This window comes from Pristiophorus japonicus, chromosome 1 (assembly GCF_044704955.1).
Source record: "Pristiophorus japonicus isolate sPriJap1 chromosome 1, sPriJap1.hap1, whole genome shotgun sequence".
Lineage (NCBI taxonomy): Eukaryota > Metazoa > Chordata > Chondrichthyes > Pristiophoridae > Pristiophorus > Pristiophorus japonicus.
In genome coordinates this window covers 470,468,955-470,482,576 of record NC_091977.1, presented here as the reverse complement: position 1 = coordinate 470,482,576, position 13,622 = coordinate 470,468,955, and the positions used below count along the sequence as shown (strand labels likewise).

Sequence of the window (13,622 nt, the reverse complement as noted above, 5' to 3'; positions counted from 1 at the left end):
CGTCGGCAATGGCTGCTCAACTTCTGAGGCTTCCTGCAGCCTTCTCACTGCCTCCTTCCCCACCCCCCGTTGGGAACGGCTGCCTCCTCCCTCCCTCCCTCCCTCCCGTTCGTGGGAACGACACCACACCACTGAGCTGACTGTAAGGCTTCCACCTCAAGTGGAAGGCTGCACAAATGCCTGCTTACTGCCCGACTGTCCCTCCCTCCCGTTCGCGGGAATGACGCCACACCGCTGAGCTGACTGTAAGGCTTCCACCTCAAGTGGAAGGCTGCTTGCTGCCTGCTTACTGCCCCTCCCTCCCTCCCGTTCGCGGGAACGACACCACACCGCTGAGCTGACTGAAGCACTTTCACACAGGTAGGAAGATGGTTTATTTAATTTTTTCTTTGCTTATGTTTATTCAGGTTGGATTTATTTGTATAAGTATAAATAAGGATTTATTAATGACTTCCCTTTCCACCCCCCCCCCCACCTCGTTCCCTACGCCTAATTTGTAACCTGCGCCTGATTTTTTAATGTGTAGACAAGGTTTTTTCAGTTCTACAAAAATCTTCACTTGCTCCATTCTCAGTTAGTTTGGAGTACGTTTTCACTGTGGAAACTTTGAAATCAGGTGTCAGTGGCTGGACACGCCCCCTTTTGAAGAAAAAATTCTGTTCCAAAGTGAAACTGTTCTAACTGACTAGAACTGCAGAACAAAAATGTGGAGAATTGCGATTTCTAAGATAGTCATTCTCCACCAGTTGCTCCTAAAAATCAGGTGCAAATCATGTGGAAACTTGGGCCCATAGAATTGTTACAGCACAGTAGGAGACCATTCAGCCTGTTGAGCCAGTGCCGTCTCGCTGCCAGAGCACTTAAGATAGTCTCAAACCCCTGCCCTTTCTCTGTAGCCCTACAAAATGTTTTCCTTCAGGTTGAACCTCCCTTATCTGGAACCACCATTCAGAACCATTCCCGGCCACCGGGTGGTGCATGCGCGGAACTCTGCCATGAACAAATTGAAGACCTCCCTTGCTGCTGACTCCCGCAATCGCTGGCCTGACCCTGCGATCCTTCATGATTTTGAACACCTATCTAATCTCCTCTAAACCTTCTCTGCTCGAAGGAAACAACCCCAGCATCTCCAGTCTCTCCACCTAACTGAAGTACCTTATCCCTGGAACCATTCTTGTACATCATTTCTGCACTCTTTAAGGCCTCACATCCCCTAAAGTGCAGTGCCCAGAATTGGACAGAATACTCCTGTTGAGGCTGAACCAGTGTTTTACAAAGGTGCTTCATAATTTCCTTGCTTTTGTACTGTATTCCTCTATTTATGAAGTCCAGGATCCCGTATGCTTTGTGTGCTGCAACCATTCTACGATTCAGCGTCCCTAGGCACTTCATGGGAGTGTTCAGACAAAAAAGCCACATAAGTATCACGTGGCCAGTAGCTTGGTCAAGGAGGTAGGTAGCATCTTTAAAAAGGCAGAGAGGTTTGGAGAGGGGATTCTAGAGGTTGGGGCTAGACAACTAAAAGGTACAGCCACCAATGATGGGTTGAAGGAAATTGGAGATGGAGAAGAGGCCAGAATTGGAGTGGGGGAGGTTAGAGTTAGGGAGGGGCAAAGCCACGAAGGGATTTGATCACAAAAGATGAAAATTTTAAATCTGAGCTGTTGCTGGATGAGGAGCTAATGTACAGGGGGATGGGTGAATAGGACTTGGTATGAGTTTAGGATATGGGCAGCAGAATCTTGGATAAAATAAACAAACAGGGTGGAAGAACATTGGAATAGTCAAGTCTGGAGTTAACAAAAGAATAAGTAGAAGAAAGTCTTGAGCTGCCCTGATGGTTTGTGGCCAGCCAGAAACCAACAAGGATATTTATTCGACCTCTGTTTATTAAACTCTGCTTTTGTTTGCCTAAAATCACAAGACTCTTCAGCCCACTTGATCCAATATTTTCAAAATACCAACCCTACTGAGTATTGTCCTGCACCACTCTTTCTGGTCTACGCCAGAGGTGGCTATGCTAGTACAGGAGGAGAAAGCTTGTAATGTGATGTGATGCAATGTCTACAGTATGGCAAGCCGGAAGATACAGTGGAAAATGAATAGGGCAGCTCTCAGGAAGTCACAGAACTCCAGGATCATAAATGGCCATGACCATTATGGTGTTCTGAGTAGTTCAAAGTCAGCATGGAGACCAAAGAGTAGTCTAATGTCTGGAAGGAAGTTGAACAACAGTTCATTGTTTCTGCTGTTCTATTTCGCTAACCAGGTGAAGCAAAAAACGATGTAGAAACCATGGATTATTTTGGTGTGTGATGTACAGTTTCTGGAGGTGGTAGGATTGCAGTTTGCTTATGCTGCCCTAAACCACACTAATACCCAGTGTTGAGCCCCTAAGAACCTTGGGTGACATCTGGAATTCCTGGATTATACCCCTCTGTGTAGTATATTAGTGCATCACTAGTAGTAAAATCTTCAGTATTCAAATTCAGTTATTCTCCCATGCACTAAAGATTGGGGATGTTCGAACTCCTGTTCAGATGGATTTCTAGGATAGTAATGGGTGCGTAGGCCCTTCAAGTGGCTGTGCGGCCCATTCACAGTTTCGCACATACGTAAAATTTAACCTGGGAAAAGCCGGTCCTGAGCTGCGTGAGACTGGCGAAGTGCTTCACAGCTCTCTGGGGTTGTGAATTGCAAAGATTAACAATCTGCTGAGTGAAGAAATTTCTCATCTCTGTCCTAAATGGCCAACCACTTATCCTGAGATTATGCCCCCTAGTTTTAGAACTTTACTGAGGCTGACATTGGCCACTTGAGAATGGGGACTCCTGACTTATTTTGGACATCAGTAGGAGAGCATTTTGATGGTAGTGATTATAATTCAATAAAATTTAGTGTAGTTCTAGAAAAGGACAAAGATAGACCAGGAGTAAAAAATTCTCAATTGGGAAAAGGCCAATTTTACTAAGCTGAGATGTGGTTTTGCAAAAGTGGACTGAAACAACTACTTGAAGGTAAATCAGTGGGAGACATTCAAGGAGATGGCGAGGAGTTCAGTGCAAATATGTTCCCACGAAGAAAAAGGGTAGGACTCCCAAATCTAGAGCCCTTTGGATATCAAGGGGCATAAAAGGTAGGATAAGGCAAAAAAGAACAGCTTATCAGATATCGAGAGCTATATACTGCAGAAAGCCTAGGAGTATAGTAAGTGAAATTAAAAAGGAAATTAGGAAAGCATGAGAAAAAATGTCAAGGAAAACCCAAAGATATTTTATAAATACTTAAAGAGCAAGAGAATAACTGAAGAGTAGGGGCTATTGGAGACTAAAAAGGTAACCATTGTGTGGAGGTGGAAGATGTGGATATGGTTCTTAAATACTTTGCATCTGTCTTCAAGAGGACAATGCAGACATTGTAGTTAAGGAGGTGGAGTGTGAAATATTGGGCAAGATAAACAGTGAGAAAGTATTAAGGGGTTTAGCATCTTAAAAAGTAGATAAATTGCAGCCAAGTGTTGGGAGGAAATGGCAGAGGTGCTGACTGTCATTTTCCAATCCTCTCTGGCTACAGGTGTGAAGGGCTGCTAATGTTCTGTGTTTTTTTACAAAAAAGGAAGAAAGGCCAAGTAATTACAGGCCAATCAGCTTAACCTCCGTGGTGGGCAAATTATTGGGAAAAATTCTGAGGGACAGGATAAATCTTCATTTGGAAAGACATGGATTAATCAAGGACAGTCAGCATGGATTTGTTAAGGGAAGGTCATGTCTGACTAACTTGATTGAATTTTTTGAGGGACGAACGATTAGGGTAGTGTGTTTGATGTAGTGTATATGGATTTTAGCAAGGGTTTTTACAAGGTCCCACATGGCAGACTGGTCAGAAAAGTAAAGCCCATGGGGGTCCAAGGGAAAGGGGTAAGTTGGATCCAAAACTGGCTCAGTGGCAGGAAGCAAAGGGTAATGGTTGACTGGTATTTGTGACTGGAAGGCTGTTTCCAGTGGGGTTCTGCAGGGCTTAATTCCTAGTCCATTTTTGTGGTATACATCAATGATTTAGACTTCAATGTAGGGGGCATAATTAAGAAATTTGCAGATGATACAAAATTTGGCCGTGTGGTTGAGCGAGGAAGATATCGATGGACTGGTTCAGTGGGCAGAAAAGTGACAAATGGAATTCAATCCGGAGAACTGAGGTAATGCATTTGGGGAGGAATAACCAGGCAAGGAAATACATAATAAACGGTAGAATACTGAGAAATATAGAAGAACAGAGGGACCTTGAAGTGCATGTTCACATATCCCTGAAGGTAGCCGGTTAAGAAGGCATACCAGATACTTTCCTATATTAGCCAACGCATAGAATACAAGAGCAGGGAGGTTATGCTGGAACTACATAAAACACGAGTTAGGCCATAGTTTGAGTACTGCATACAGTTCTGGTCACCACATTACAAGAAAGATGCGATTGCATTAGGAGAGTATGAGGAGATTTGAGAATGTTGCCAGGACTGGAGAACTTTAGCTGAGGAAAGATTAGATTGGCTGGGGTAGTTTTCTTCGGAACAGAGGCGGCTGAGGGAGACTTCATTGAGGTGTATTATGAGGGGTCTAGATAGTGGATAGGATGGACCTATTTCTCTTAACAGAGAGGTTAATAAACAGAAGGCATAGATTTAAAGTAATTGGTAGAAACATTAGAGGGAAGTTGAGAACTTTTTTTCCCCCCACCAGCGTGGTGAGTATTTAGAAAATGCACACAAGTGTTCTCACCACTTGTTGATTTGAAAGCTGTGTGCAAGGGTTTGTCGGCTCCAAAGATCCACTCACCGCCCTGAGGAGGCATTGTAGCCAGAGTGGCCGGTCTCTGACGAATAGCTGCCGAACCAATTTGAGTACTGCCCAGCATCATTCCCGGGGGGGGGGGGGGGCGGGGGCGCGCGCGCAACGCCCAATTTAAGTCTCATAAAAAATTGTGTCTTGCAATTAATCTGCAAGAGTTGGCATTGCAACCTTTCTAGTGAAAATAATTCTAATTTGTTTACCACCCATAATCCTTTTTTTTCATTTTTGCTAGCTTTACAATGATAGAGATTGCTCAATTTTTGCATTCACAGATTATTAAATTGTTGTTTCACCCTTGATGTAAATGCTATCTATGCTTATTCTAAAAGCCTACAACTAACTTGTTTTGTTTTTAGGATGAGGTACATATCAGGAAAAGAGAGTGTACAGCAAGGCTATCTCCCATATCCATAGGAGGGATCTTGACTCCACCTAAAAGCACCGAAAAACCATTGTCTAGCTCAACATACTGAACGAGTGAATTTGCTGGAAGAGAGGGGATAGAAACTGCCAGATAACTGGAATTAATTCATGTGAGCAGGGGATTGTATTACTGCCATGAGATGCATCTGGAAACTTTTGCAGACCAAAGTTTTAATTTTAGAAAAAAAAACTACAATGCATCATGTAGTGTTTTGGATTTGTTTTAAAAAGTGAGCAAGCTAGGAGCTGGCTCCAAAACAACACTTTGCTTCTGCCTAAGAGACCAATGTATTGGGACTATTTGGGGGCAGGGAAATGTGTACTTTTTTAACAAGCCAGTGAAGTCTATTGATGAGACAGATTTTCAGTTCAGATACACAAGAAGAAAGGCAGCTTGTGCCAATCCATTTAAATACAGTGGTTTTATTCAGAAAGAAATGTGCATGCCTATTTAATTGTGTTCTGGAGTGGGAAGACCAGTAAAGATGTGATTATCAGAAAGTTGCATGAAACTCAACTGCTGTAGATGAGAACATGATTAAAACAATGAGGGACCACATTTCCCCTTCAAGTTTACAATGGTGTGGGGAAATACATTCTGCAACATACTAGCTTTCATCTATCTTCTATTCCCAATATTTAACAGTTACAAATGTAGATGAACTCCATTCATCACTGATGGATGTCTTTACCTACTATCTTAAACTACCACTGAATGACACACATGCTCACTTACATGCAATATCAGTAATTATAGGCAAACCATAAGGAAATCTACTTTTCTGCCACATTCCATGATTTTATAGAAGGAACTTGAAACCATTTTATGCATGCAGGCACTGTAGTTAACTGTACATAGTGTGAACAGTTTGTACTTTATTTTTTTACATGCAGGGCTTATGGTATTTGGACCTGCACTGGTGCTGTTTTCCTCTTTCAGGGTGGTTAAATCCTGGGTCTTAAACTAAGCAGATGATCAAATGGTGCAATGATCTCTTACTGACGGAGCCTTAATCTGCAAACATGTGCAGATAGTGAGCGGGGAGTTCTTAGTTTGGGCTTTGATTTGTATATACTGTAGTCTAAATGGGACCATGTACAGTAAGATGTTATATAGTTAGTATATAAACTTTAAGCAGTTCATAGCAATTCATGCCTCACCGAGCTGGATTATACAACTGAAAAAAATGAAATCTCACTGCCAAAGAGAAACCTACATGAATTTAATGTATTACTGTAAATAGCATTGTAAAAATGTACAGGATATTACATGGCTACTGCTGCATAGCTATCCAACACCACTATAAAAATACAATATTTTCAAATAAGAAAATAACAAAGTGTAAGCTACATACCAGTTGGATATCTTTACATGCGTTAAGACCAGTACTATGGAAAAAAAATACTCGGTGCTGTGAAATTAAATTTTTAAAAATTTGAAATTGAACTGTTTAATTTGCATTTTTTCACATCTACTTTGCAGACAGAAATACTATGGAAAGAAAATCACCAGCTAAAAGCAAAACCATGTTTCATACTGACCAAGAAAACATTTTTCTTTCAAATACTGCTTAAACAAACTTGCTCCAGCCAAATATTCATAAATACGAAAAGAAATTATAGCAAATCTTCTGAACATATTACCTATGGATATTTCCAGAGTTTGCACCTAACTTATGGTGTTAAAAGTAAAGTTTTGCCATGGCTTGTAGGAACTTCTTTTTCCTCTTCTGGGCTGCTAGATGTAAAACCTCTTCGGGGTTACTTGAGTTGAGCTCAGATTGGCCAATTGCTTTGATCTAGGAAAGATTTTTAAAAAGGAACAAGAAAAATGTAAAGATGCTGTATCATCAAACAGCAGATAACAGCGTGGTGAATGATGCTCAGGTTATTTCAGCCTCACTGCAAGAAACTCATTTATCATTGTACATCGGCACAATGGAGGCATACTTACAGGACATTTTAAATTTGCAATGTCAAAGCAAATTTAAAAATAATTCTTGGATGTAGAATTATTAATTTGATAAAGCTTCAACTGAAGGAAATAAGTTTAAATGCTGTTGATTTGTGTGCATGAAGTAGGTGTATAAATTTTTCTATGAAACGAACTTTTTTGAGGTATAGTATGAAGGATTGATGCAGAGCAGGATCCAAGCCTGACCAAAAGCACATCTAGTGCACAGAGGTGATAATTCTATTTCACAGACCATTAGTAAATTCTGGGTTTTGCTTTGTGCTCATGGGCACTAAAGTTAGTTAAGGTCCCCAAAACTTATTTGAGTGAAGTATTTAAAGTTTAAAAAGGTTGAAAAACAAAAATACACATGGCAGAGAAATAGATCCAGACTGAGTATTGATATTGAATGCCTGAGTGGTATTGGGACTATTGACTGATTCTATTGTGCAAAATATTCAATTTTCTCTGCTGATCTGAGACTTTTAAGTTTGAAAGTGATTTAGATAAATCCGAAACTGAGGTCTTGAAACTACGTTGGTATGATAGTCAAGCAATGGCTAGCACTTTAATTAATACATTTACAATAAATATACATTCCTTTAAGGCACTCAAACCCCACAGGAAGTGGTCCAACCGTGGCTATCCCAGAAGTTAAAGATAGTATTAGATCAAAGGAAGAGGCTTATAATGTTGCCATAGGGAGGATTTTAGAATTCAGCCAAGGAAGACCAAGAAATTAATAGAAAAAGGAATACAAGAGTAAATTAGCAAGAGACAAAAACAGATTGTAAACATTTCTATAGGTATATAAATAGGAAGAGATTAGTGTAAGTAAAACATTAGAGGCAGAGACAGGAGAAATGATAATGCGCAATAAGGAAATGGCAGAGACATTAAACAAATACGGGCAACTCTCGATTATCCATATACGGATCTAACGGAGGTCCCGTGTACAGTTGCACACGACCATTAAACCCACCCCACACACAGTCCTACACTGGCACACAGCATTATCACTACACAGGAAGGGCTTTATTTTATAATAAAGTTTAATGCTGTCTCAACCTTAAAGGAATCGTTGTAGAGCAACATTTGTACTTACTAAGCTTGTGTGCTAAGCATGGATCCAACCAGTAATGAAATATGACTAGGGATGGCACGCAGTTCAGGAGTCAAGCCTATGCACACGGCTCCCTTCTTAATTCCGATTTATCCATTTATAAAACTTTCAATCAAACTCGTCAATCAAATTAACTCGGACCTGGACAGTCTGTCCGCTCATACTGCGACCCATCCTCATGTATCACTGAAGGTGCCGCCAGCCTCAGGGATAAGTAAAGCCGAGTCTCGTTGAAGCCTTTAGACTGGCCATTTTAAGTAAAAGTAGACACAGTATAAGATGGGTCTCTTCACTGTATATTAAAATGAAGAGGTGGACAATCCCATCCTGGAGTGCACAGAAGCAGAAAAACATTAAAGTATAAATTTGGAACCCAAACATTCTCGGCAAGTATGTGCACTCGCCCTAGCGGCAACATCGTTTACCCAGAATAGCCCGATCCCCGAGGACCCCGAATAATCGAGAGTTGCCTGTACTTTGTATCTGTTTTCATGGAAGACAGTGAAAAACCTCCCGGAAATAGTGGTGTCCCAAGGGTTTAACGAGAATGAAGAGCTGAAAGAAACGCCCCAAAACAGTATTTAATGCCCTGCTGGGGCGCTAAACAAAGTGCAAATTAGCTGAAAGTCCAGCCCCCAGGGACTAGGAAGAATGAAAAACTGAAAGAAATTAGTATTAGTAAAAAAAATAGTACTGGAGAAATTAATGGGACTGAATGCCGATAAATCCCCTGGACCCGATGGCCTGCATCCTAGGATATTGAAAGAGGTGGCTATAGAGATAATGGATGCATTGGTTGTCATCTTCCATAGATTCGTGAATGGTTCCCGCAGATTGGAAGGTAGCTAATGTAACCCCGCTATTCAAGAAAGGAGGGAGTGAGAAAACGGGGAACGACAGACCAGTTAGTCTGATATCAGTAGTCGGAAAATGCTCGAATCTTTTAAGGACGTGGTAACACGGTACTTACAAAATAATAGGATTGGGCACAATCAACATGGATTTATGAAAAGAAAATCATGTTTGACAAATTTGTTAAGAGTTTTTTGAGGTTGTAACTAGCAGAATAGATAAGAGGGGGGGGGGCAGTGGATGTGGTGTATTTGGATTTTTAGAAGGCACTCGATAAGGTGCCACACAACAGGTTATTGAGCAAAATTAGGGCCCATGGGATTGGGGTAATATAATAGCATGGATTGAGGATTGGTTAACAGACAAAAAACAGAGTAGGAATAAATGGGTCATTTTCGGCTTGGCAGGCTGTAACTAATAGGGTGCCGCAAGGATCGGTGCTATTCACAATCTATATCAATGATTTGGATGAGGGGACCAAATATAATATATTCAAGTTTTCTGATGATACAAAGCTAGGTAGGAATCGAAGTTGTGTGAAGGATGCAGAGAGACTTCAGGGGGATATACACAGGCTGAGTGAATGGGCAAGAACATGGCAAATGGAATATAATGTGGCGAAATGTAAAGTTATCCACTTTGATAGAAAAATTTTAGAAAAGCAGAGTATTACTTGCCTTGATGAATGAAGCGCAACAACATCCAGAACAAAGCAGCCCACTTGAGTGGCACCCCATCCACTCCTTCCACCACTGACACACTGTCTTGCTGGGTGTACCATCTACAAAATGCACTCAGCAACTCGCCAAGACTTCTTCGACAGCACCTCCCAAACCCATGATTTCTACTACCGAGAAGGACAACGTCAAGAGGCACATGGGAACACCATCACCTCAAGTTCCCCTCCAAGTCACACGCCACCCTGACTTGGAAATATATTACTGTTCCTTTTATCATCGCTGGGTTAAAATCCTGGAACAGCACTGTTGTATACCTTCACTACATGGATTGCAGCAGTTCAAGAAGGCAGCTTACCACCATCTTCTCAAGGGCAATTAAAAATGGGCAATAAATGCTGGCCTAGCCAGTAACACCCCACATCCCATGAATGAATAAAAAAAATCTGCCATGCTTCTGCACATTTTACCATCCTGTCAACATCATCCTGAAGTCTGCAACTATCCTCATCACTATATGCTACGTTGCCAACTTTTGTATCATCTGCAAACTTTATAATGCTGCTCCCTACACCAGAGTCTAGGTCGTTTATAACAATTAAAAATAGTGGACCCAATACTGATCCTTGGGGAACACCTGGACTACACTTCCTCCCACCCTACTTCCTGTAAGGACTCTATTCAACTAAAAGGGCAGGTGTTGCATCTCCAGCGCTTGCACAGGTAGGTGCCATGGGAAGGGGAGGGCATGTTCGGGATGATTGAGGAGTGCATCTGGGTGTTGTGGAGGGAACAGTCCTTTTGGAATGCTGGGAGGGGAAGATATGTTTGGCGGTGGGATCATGCTGGAGATAGCGGAAATGACAGAGAATGATCGTTGAATGTGGAGACTGGTGGGATGAAAGGTGAGGACAAGGGAAACCTTATCGTGGTTCTGGGAGGGAGGGGAAGTTTCTCCGTCGCATCTGTTTTGATGATGCCACCTTCCATTCTAGTGCTTCCGATATGTCTTCCTTTTTCATCAACCTAGGATTCCTCCAACCATGGTTGACATGGCCTTCGATCGTGCCTGTTCCAGTTTGTGCACTAATGCTCTGGCCCCTTCCCTTCTCTCTAAGAACCACAATAAGGTTTCCCTTGTCCTCACCTTTCACCCCGCCAGTCTCCACATTCAACGATCACTCTCCATCATTTCCGCTATCTCCAGCATGATCCCACTGTCAAACATATCTTCCCCTCCCAGCATTCCGAAAGGACTGTTCCCTCCACGACACCCAGGTGCACTCCTCAATCATCCCGAACATGCCCTCCCCTTCCCATGGCACCTACCTGTGCAAGCGCTGGAGGTGCAGCACCTGCCCTTTTAGCTTCTTCCTTCCCACCGTTTAGGGGCCCAAACATTCCTTCCAGGTGAAACAGCAATTTACTTATACTTTTTGCAATTTAGTAAATTAATCGGTGCTCACGATGCAGTCTCCTCTACAGTGGGGAGACCAAACGCAGATTGGGCAACCACTTTGCAGCACATCTCCATTCAGTCCACAAGCGTAACCCCGCTTCCAGTTGTCTGTCACTTTAATTCTCCACTCCACTCCCATTCTGACCTTGGTGTGCATAGTCTATAGGCCCCCTAACAGTAGGGATAAATGGTTCATTCTCGGGTTAGCAATCAGTAACTAGTAGGGATCAGTAACTAGTGCTGGGACCCCAACTAGTTACAATTTATATTAATGACTTGGAAGAAGGGACTGAGTGTAACATAGCCAAGTTTGCTGACGATACAAAGATGGGAGGAAAAGCAATATGTGAGGACACAAAAAATCTGCAAAAGGACATAGGCTAAGTGAGTGGGCAAAAATTTGGCAGATGGAGTATAATGTTGGAAAGTGTGAGGTCATGCACTTTGGCAGAAAAAAATCAAAGAGCAAGTTACTATTTAAATGCAGAAAGATTGCAAAGTGCTGCAGTACAGTGGGACTTGGGGGTACTTGTGCATGAAACAGAAAACGTAGGGACCTTGCAGTCAGAATCATGTGAATTTATAATGGGGAACAAAGAAATGGCAGAGCAATTGAACAAATACTTTGATTCTGTCTTCACGAAGGAAGACACGAATAACTTTCCGGAAATACTAGGGGACAGAGGGTCTAGCGAGAAGGAGGAATTGAAGGAAATCCTTATTAGTCAGGAAATTTGTTAGGGAAATTGATGGGATTGAAGGCCGATAAATCCCCAGGGCCTGATAGTCTGCATCCCAGAGTACTTAAGGAAGTGGCCCTAGAAATAGTGGATGCACTGATGGTCATTTTCCAACAGTCGATCGACTCTGGATCAGTTCCTATCGACTGAAGGGTAGCTAATGTAACCCACCTTTTAAAAAAGGAGGGAGAGAGAAAACAGGGAATTATAAACCGGTTAGCCTGACATCGGTAGTGGGGAAAATGTTGGAATCAATTATTAAAGATGAAATAGCAGCGCATTTGCAAAGCAGTGACAGAATCGGTCCAAGTCAGCATGGATTTATGAAAGGGAAATCATGCTTGACAAATCTTCCAGAATTTTTTGAGGATGAACTGGTAGAGTGGACAAGGGAGAACTAGTGAATGTGGTGTATTTGGACTTTCAAAAGGCTTTTGACAAGAGATTGGTGTGCAAAATTAAAGCACATGGTATTTGGAGGTAATGTATTGACGTGGATAGAGAACTGGTTGGCAGACAAGAAGCAGAGAGTCGGGATAAACGGGTCCTTTTCAGAATGGCAGGCAGTGACTCGTGGGGTGCCGCAGGGGTCAGTGCTAGGACCCCAGCTATTTACAATATACATCAATGATTTAGATGAAGGAACTAAGTGTAATATCTCCAAGTTTGCAGATGACACTAAGCTGAGTGGCGGTGTGAGCTGTGAGGAGGATGCTAAGAGACTGCAGGGTGGACTTAGAACATAAGAACATAAGAATTAGGAACAGGAGTAGGCCATCCAGCCCCTCGAGCCTGCTCCGCCACTCAACAAGATCATGGCTGATCTGGCTGTGGACTCAGCTCCACTTACCCGCTCGCTCCCCATAACCCTTAATTCCCTTATTGGTTAAAAATCTATCTATCTGTGATTTGAATACATTCAATGAGCTAGCCTCAACTGCTTCCCTGGACAGAGAATTCCACAGATTCACAACCCTCTGGGAGAAGAAATTCCTTCTCAACTCGGTTTTAAATTGGCTCCCCCGTATTTTGAGGCTGTGCCCCCTAGTTCTAGTCTCCCCGACCAGTGGAAACAACCTCTCTGCCTCTATCTTGTCTATCCCTTTCATTATTTTAAATGTTTCTATAAGATCACCCCTCATCCTTCTGAACTCAAACGAGTAAAGACCTAGTCTACTCAATCTATCATCATAAGGTAACCCCCTCATCTCCGGAATCAGCCTAGTGAATCGTCTCTGTACCCCCTCCAAAGCCAGTATATCCTTCCTTAAGTAAGGTGACCAAAACTGCACGCAGTACTCCAGGTGCGGCCTCACCAATACCCTGTACAGTTGCAACAGGACCTCCCTACTTTTGTACTCCATCCCTATCGCAATGAAGGCCAACATTCCATTCGCCTTCCTGATTACCTGCTGCACCTGCAAACTAACTTTTTGGGATTCATGCACAAGGACCCCCAGGTCCCTCTGCACCGCAGCATGTTGTAATTTCTCCCCATTCAAATAATATTCCCTTTTACTGTTTTTTTTTCCCAAGGTGGATGACCTCAC

At 42.4% G+C, this 13,622-nt stretch overlaps 2 protein-coding genes across 7 annotated transcripts in view; one reads left to right on the top strand and one right to left on the bottom strand.

Annotated features, from left to right (window-relative positions):
• The window catches only part of ccne2 (cyclin E2), a 35,464-nt gene extending 28,787 nt beyond the window's left edge, over positions 1-6,677 (top strand). For both annotated transcript variants that reach the window (XM_070894356.1, XM_070894362.1), the window contains exon 12: positions 5,201-6,677. In XM_070894356.1, coding sequence (XP_070750457.1) covers positions 5,201-5,317 — 117 coding nt within the window. In that variant the 3' untranslated portion in view covers positions 5,318-6,677. The remainder of the gene's footprint in view (positions 1-5,200) is intronic.
• ints8 (integrator complex subunit 8) overlaps positions 6,476-13,622 on the bottom strand; it is a 166,891-nt gene continuing 159,744 nt past the window's right edge. For all 5 annotated transcript variants that reach the window (XM_070894311.1, XM_070894333.1, XM_070894326.1 and 2 more), the window contains one exon: positions 6,476-7,066. In XM_070894311.1, the coding sequence (XP_070750412.1) occupies positions 6,950-7,066 (117 nt within the window). In that variant the 3' untranslated portion in view covers positions 6,476-6,949. The remainder of the gene's footprint in view (positions 7,067-13,622) is intronic.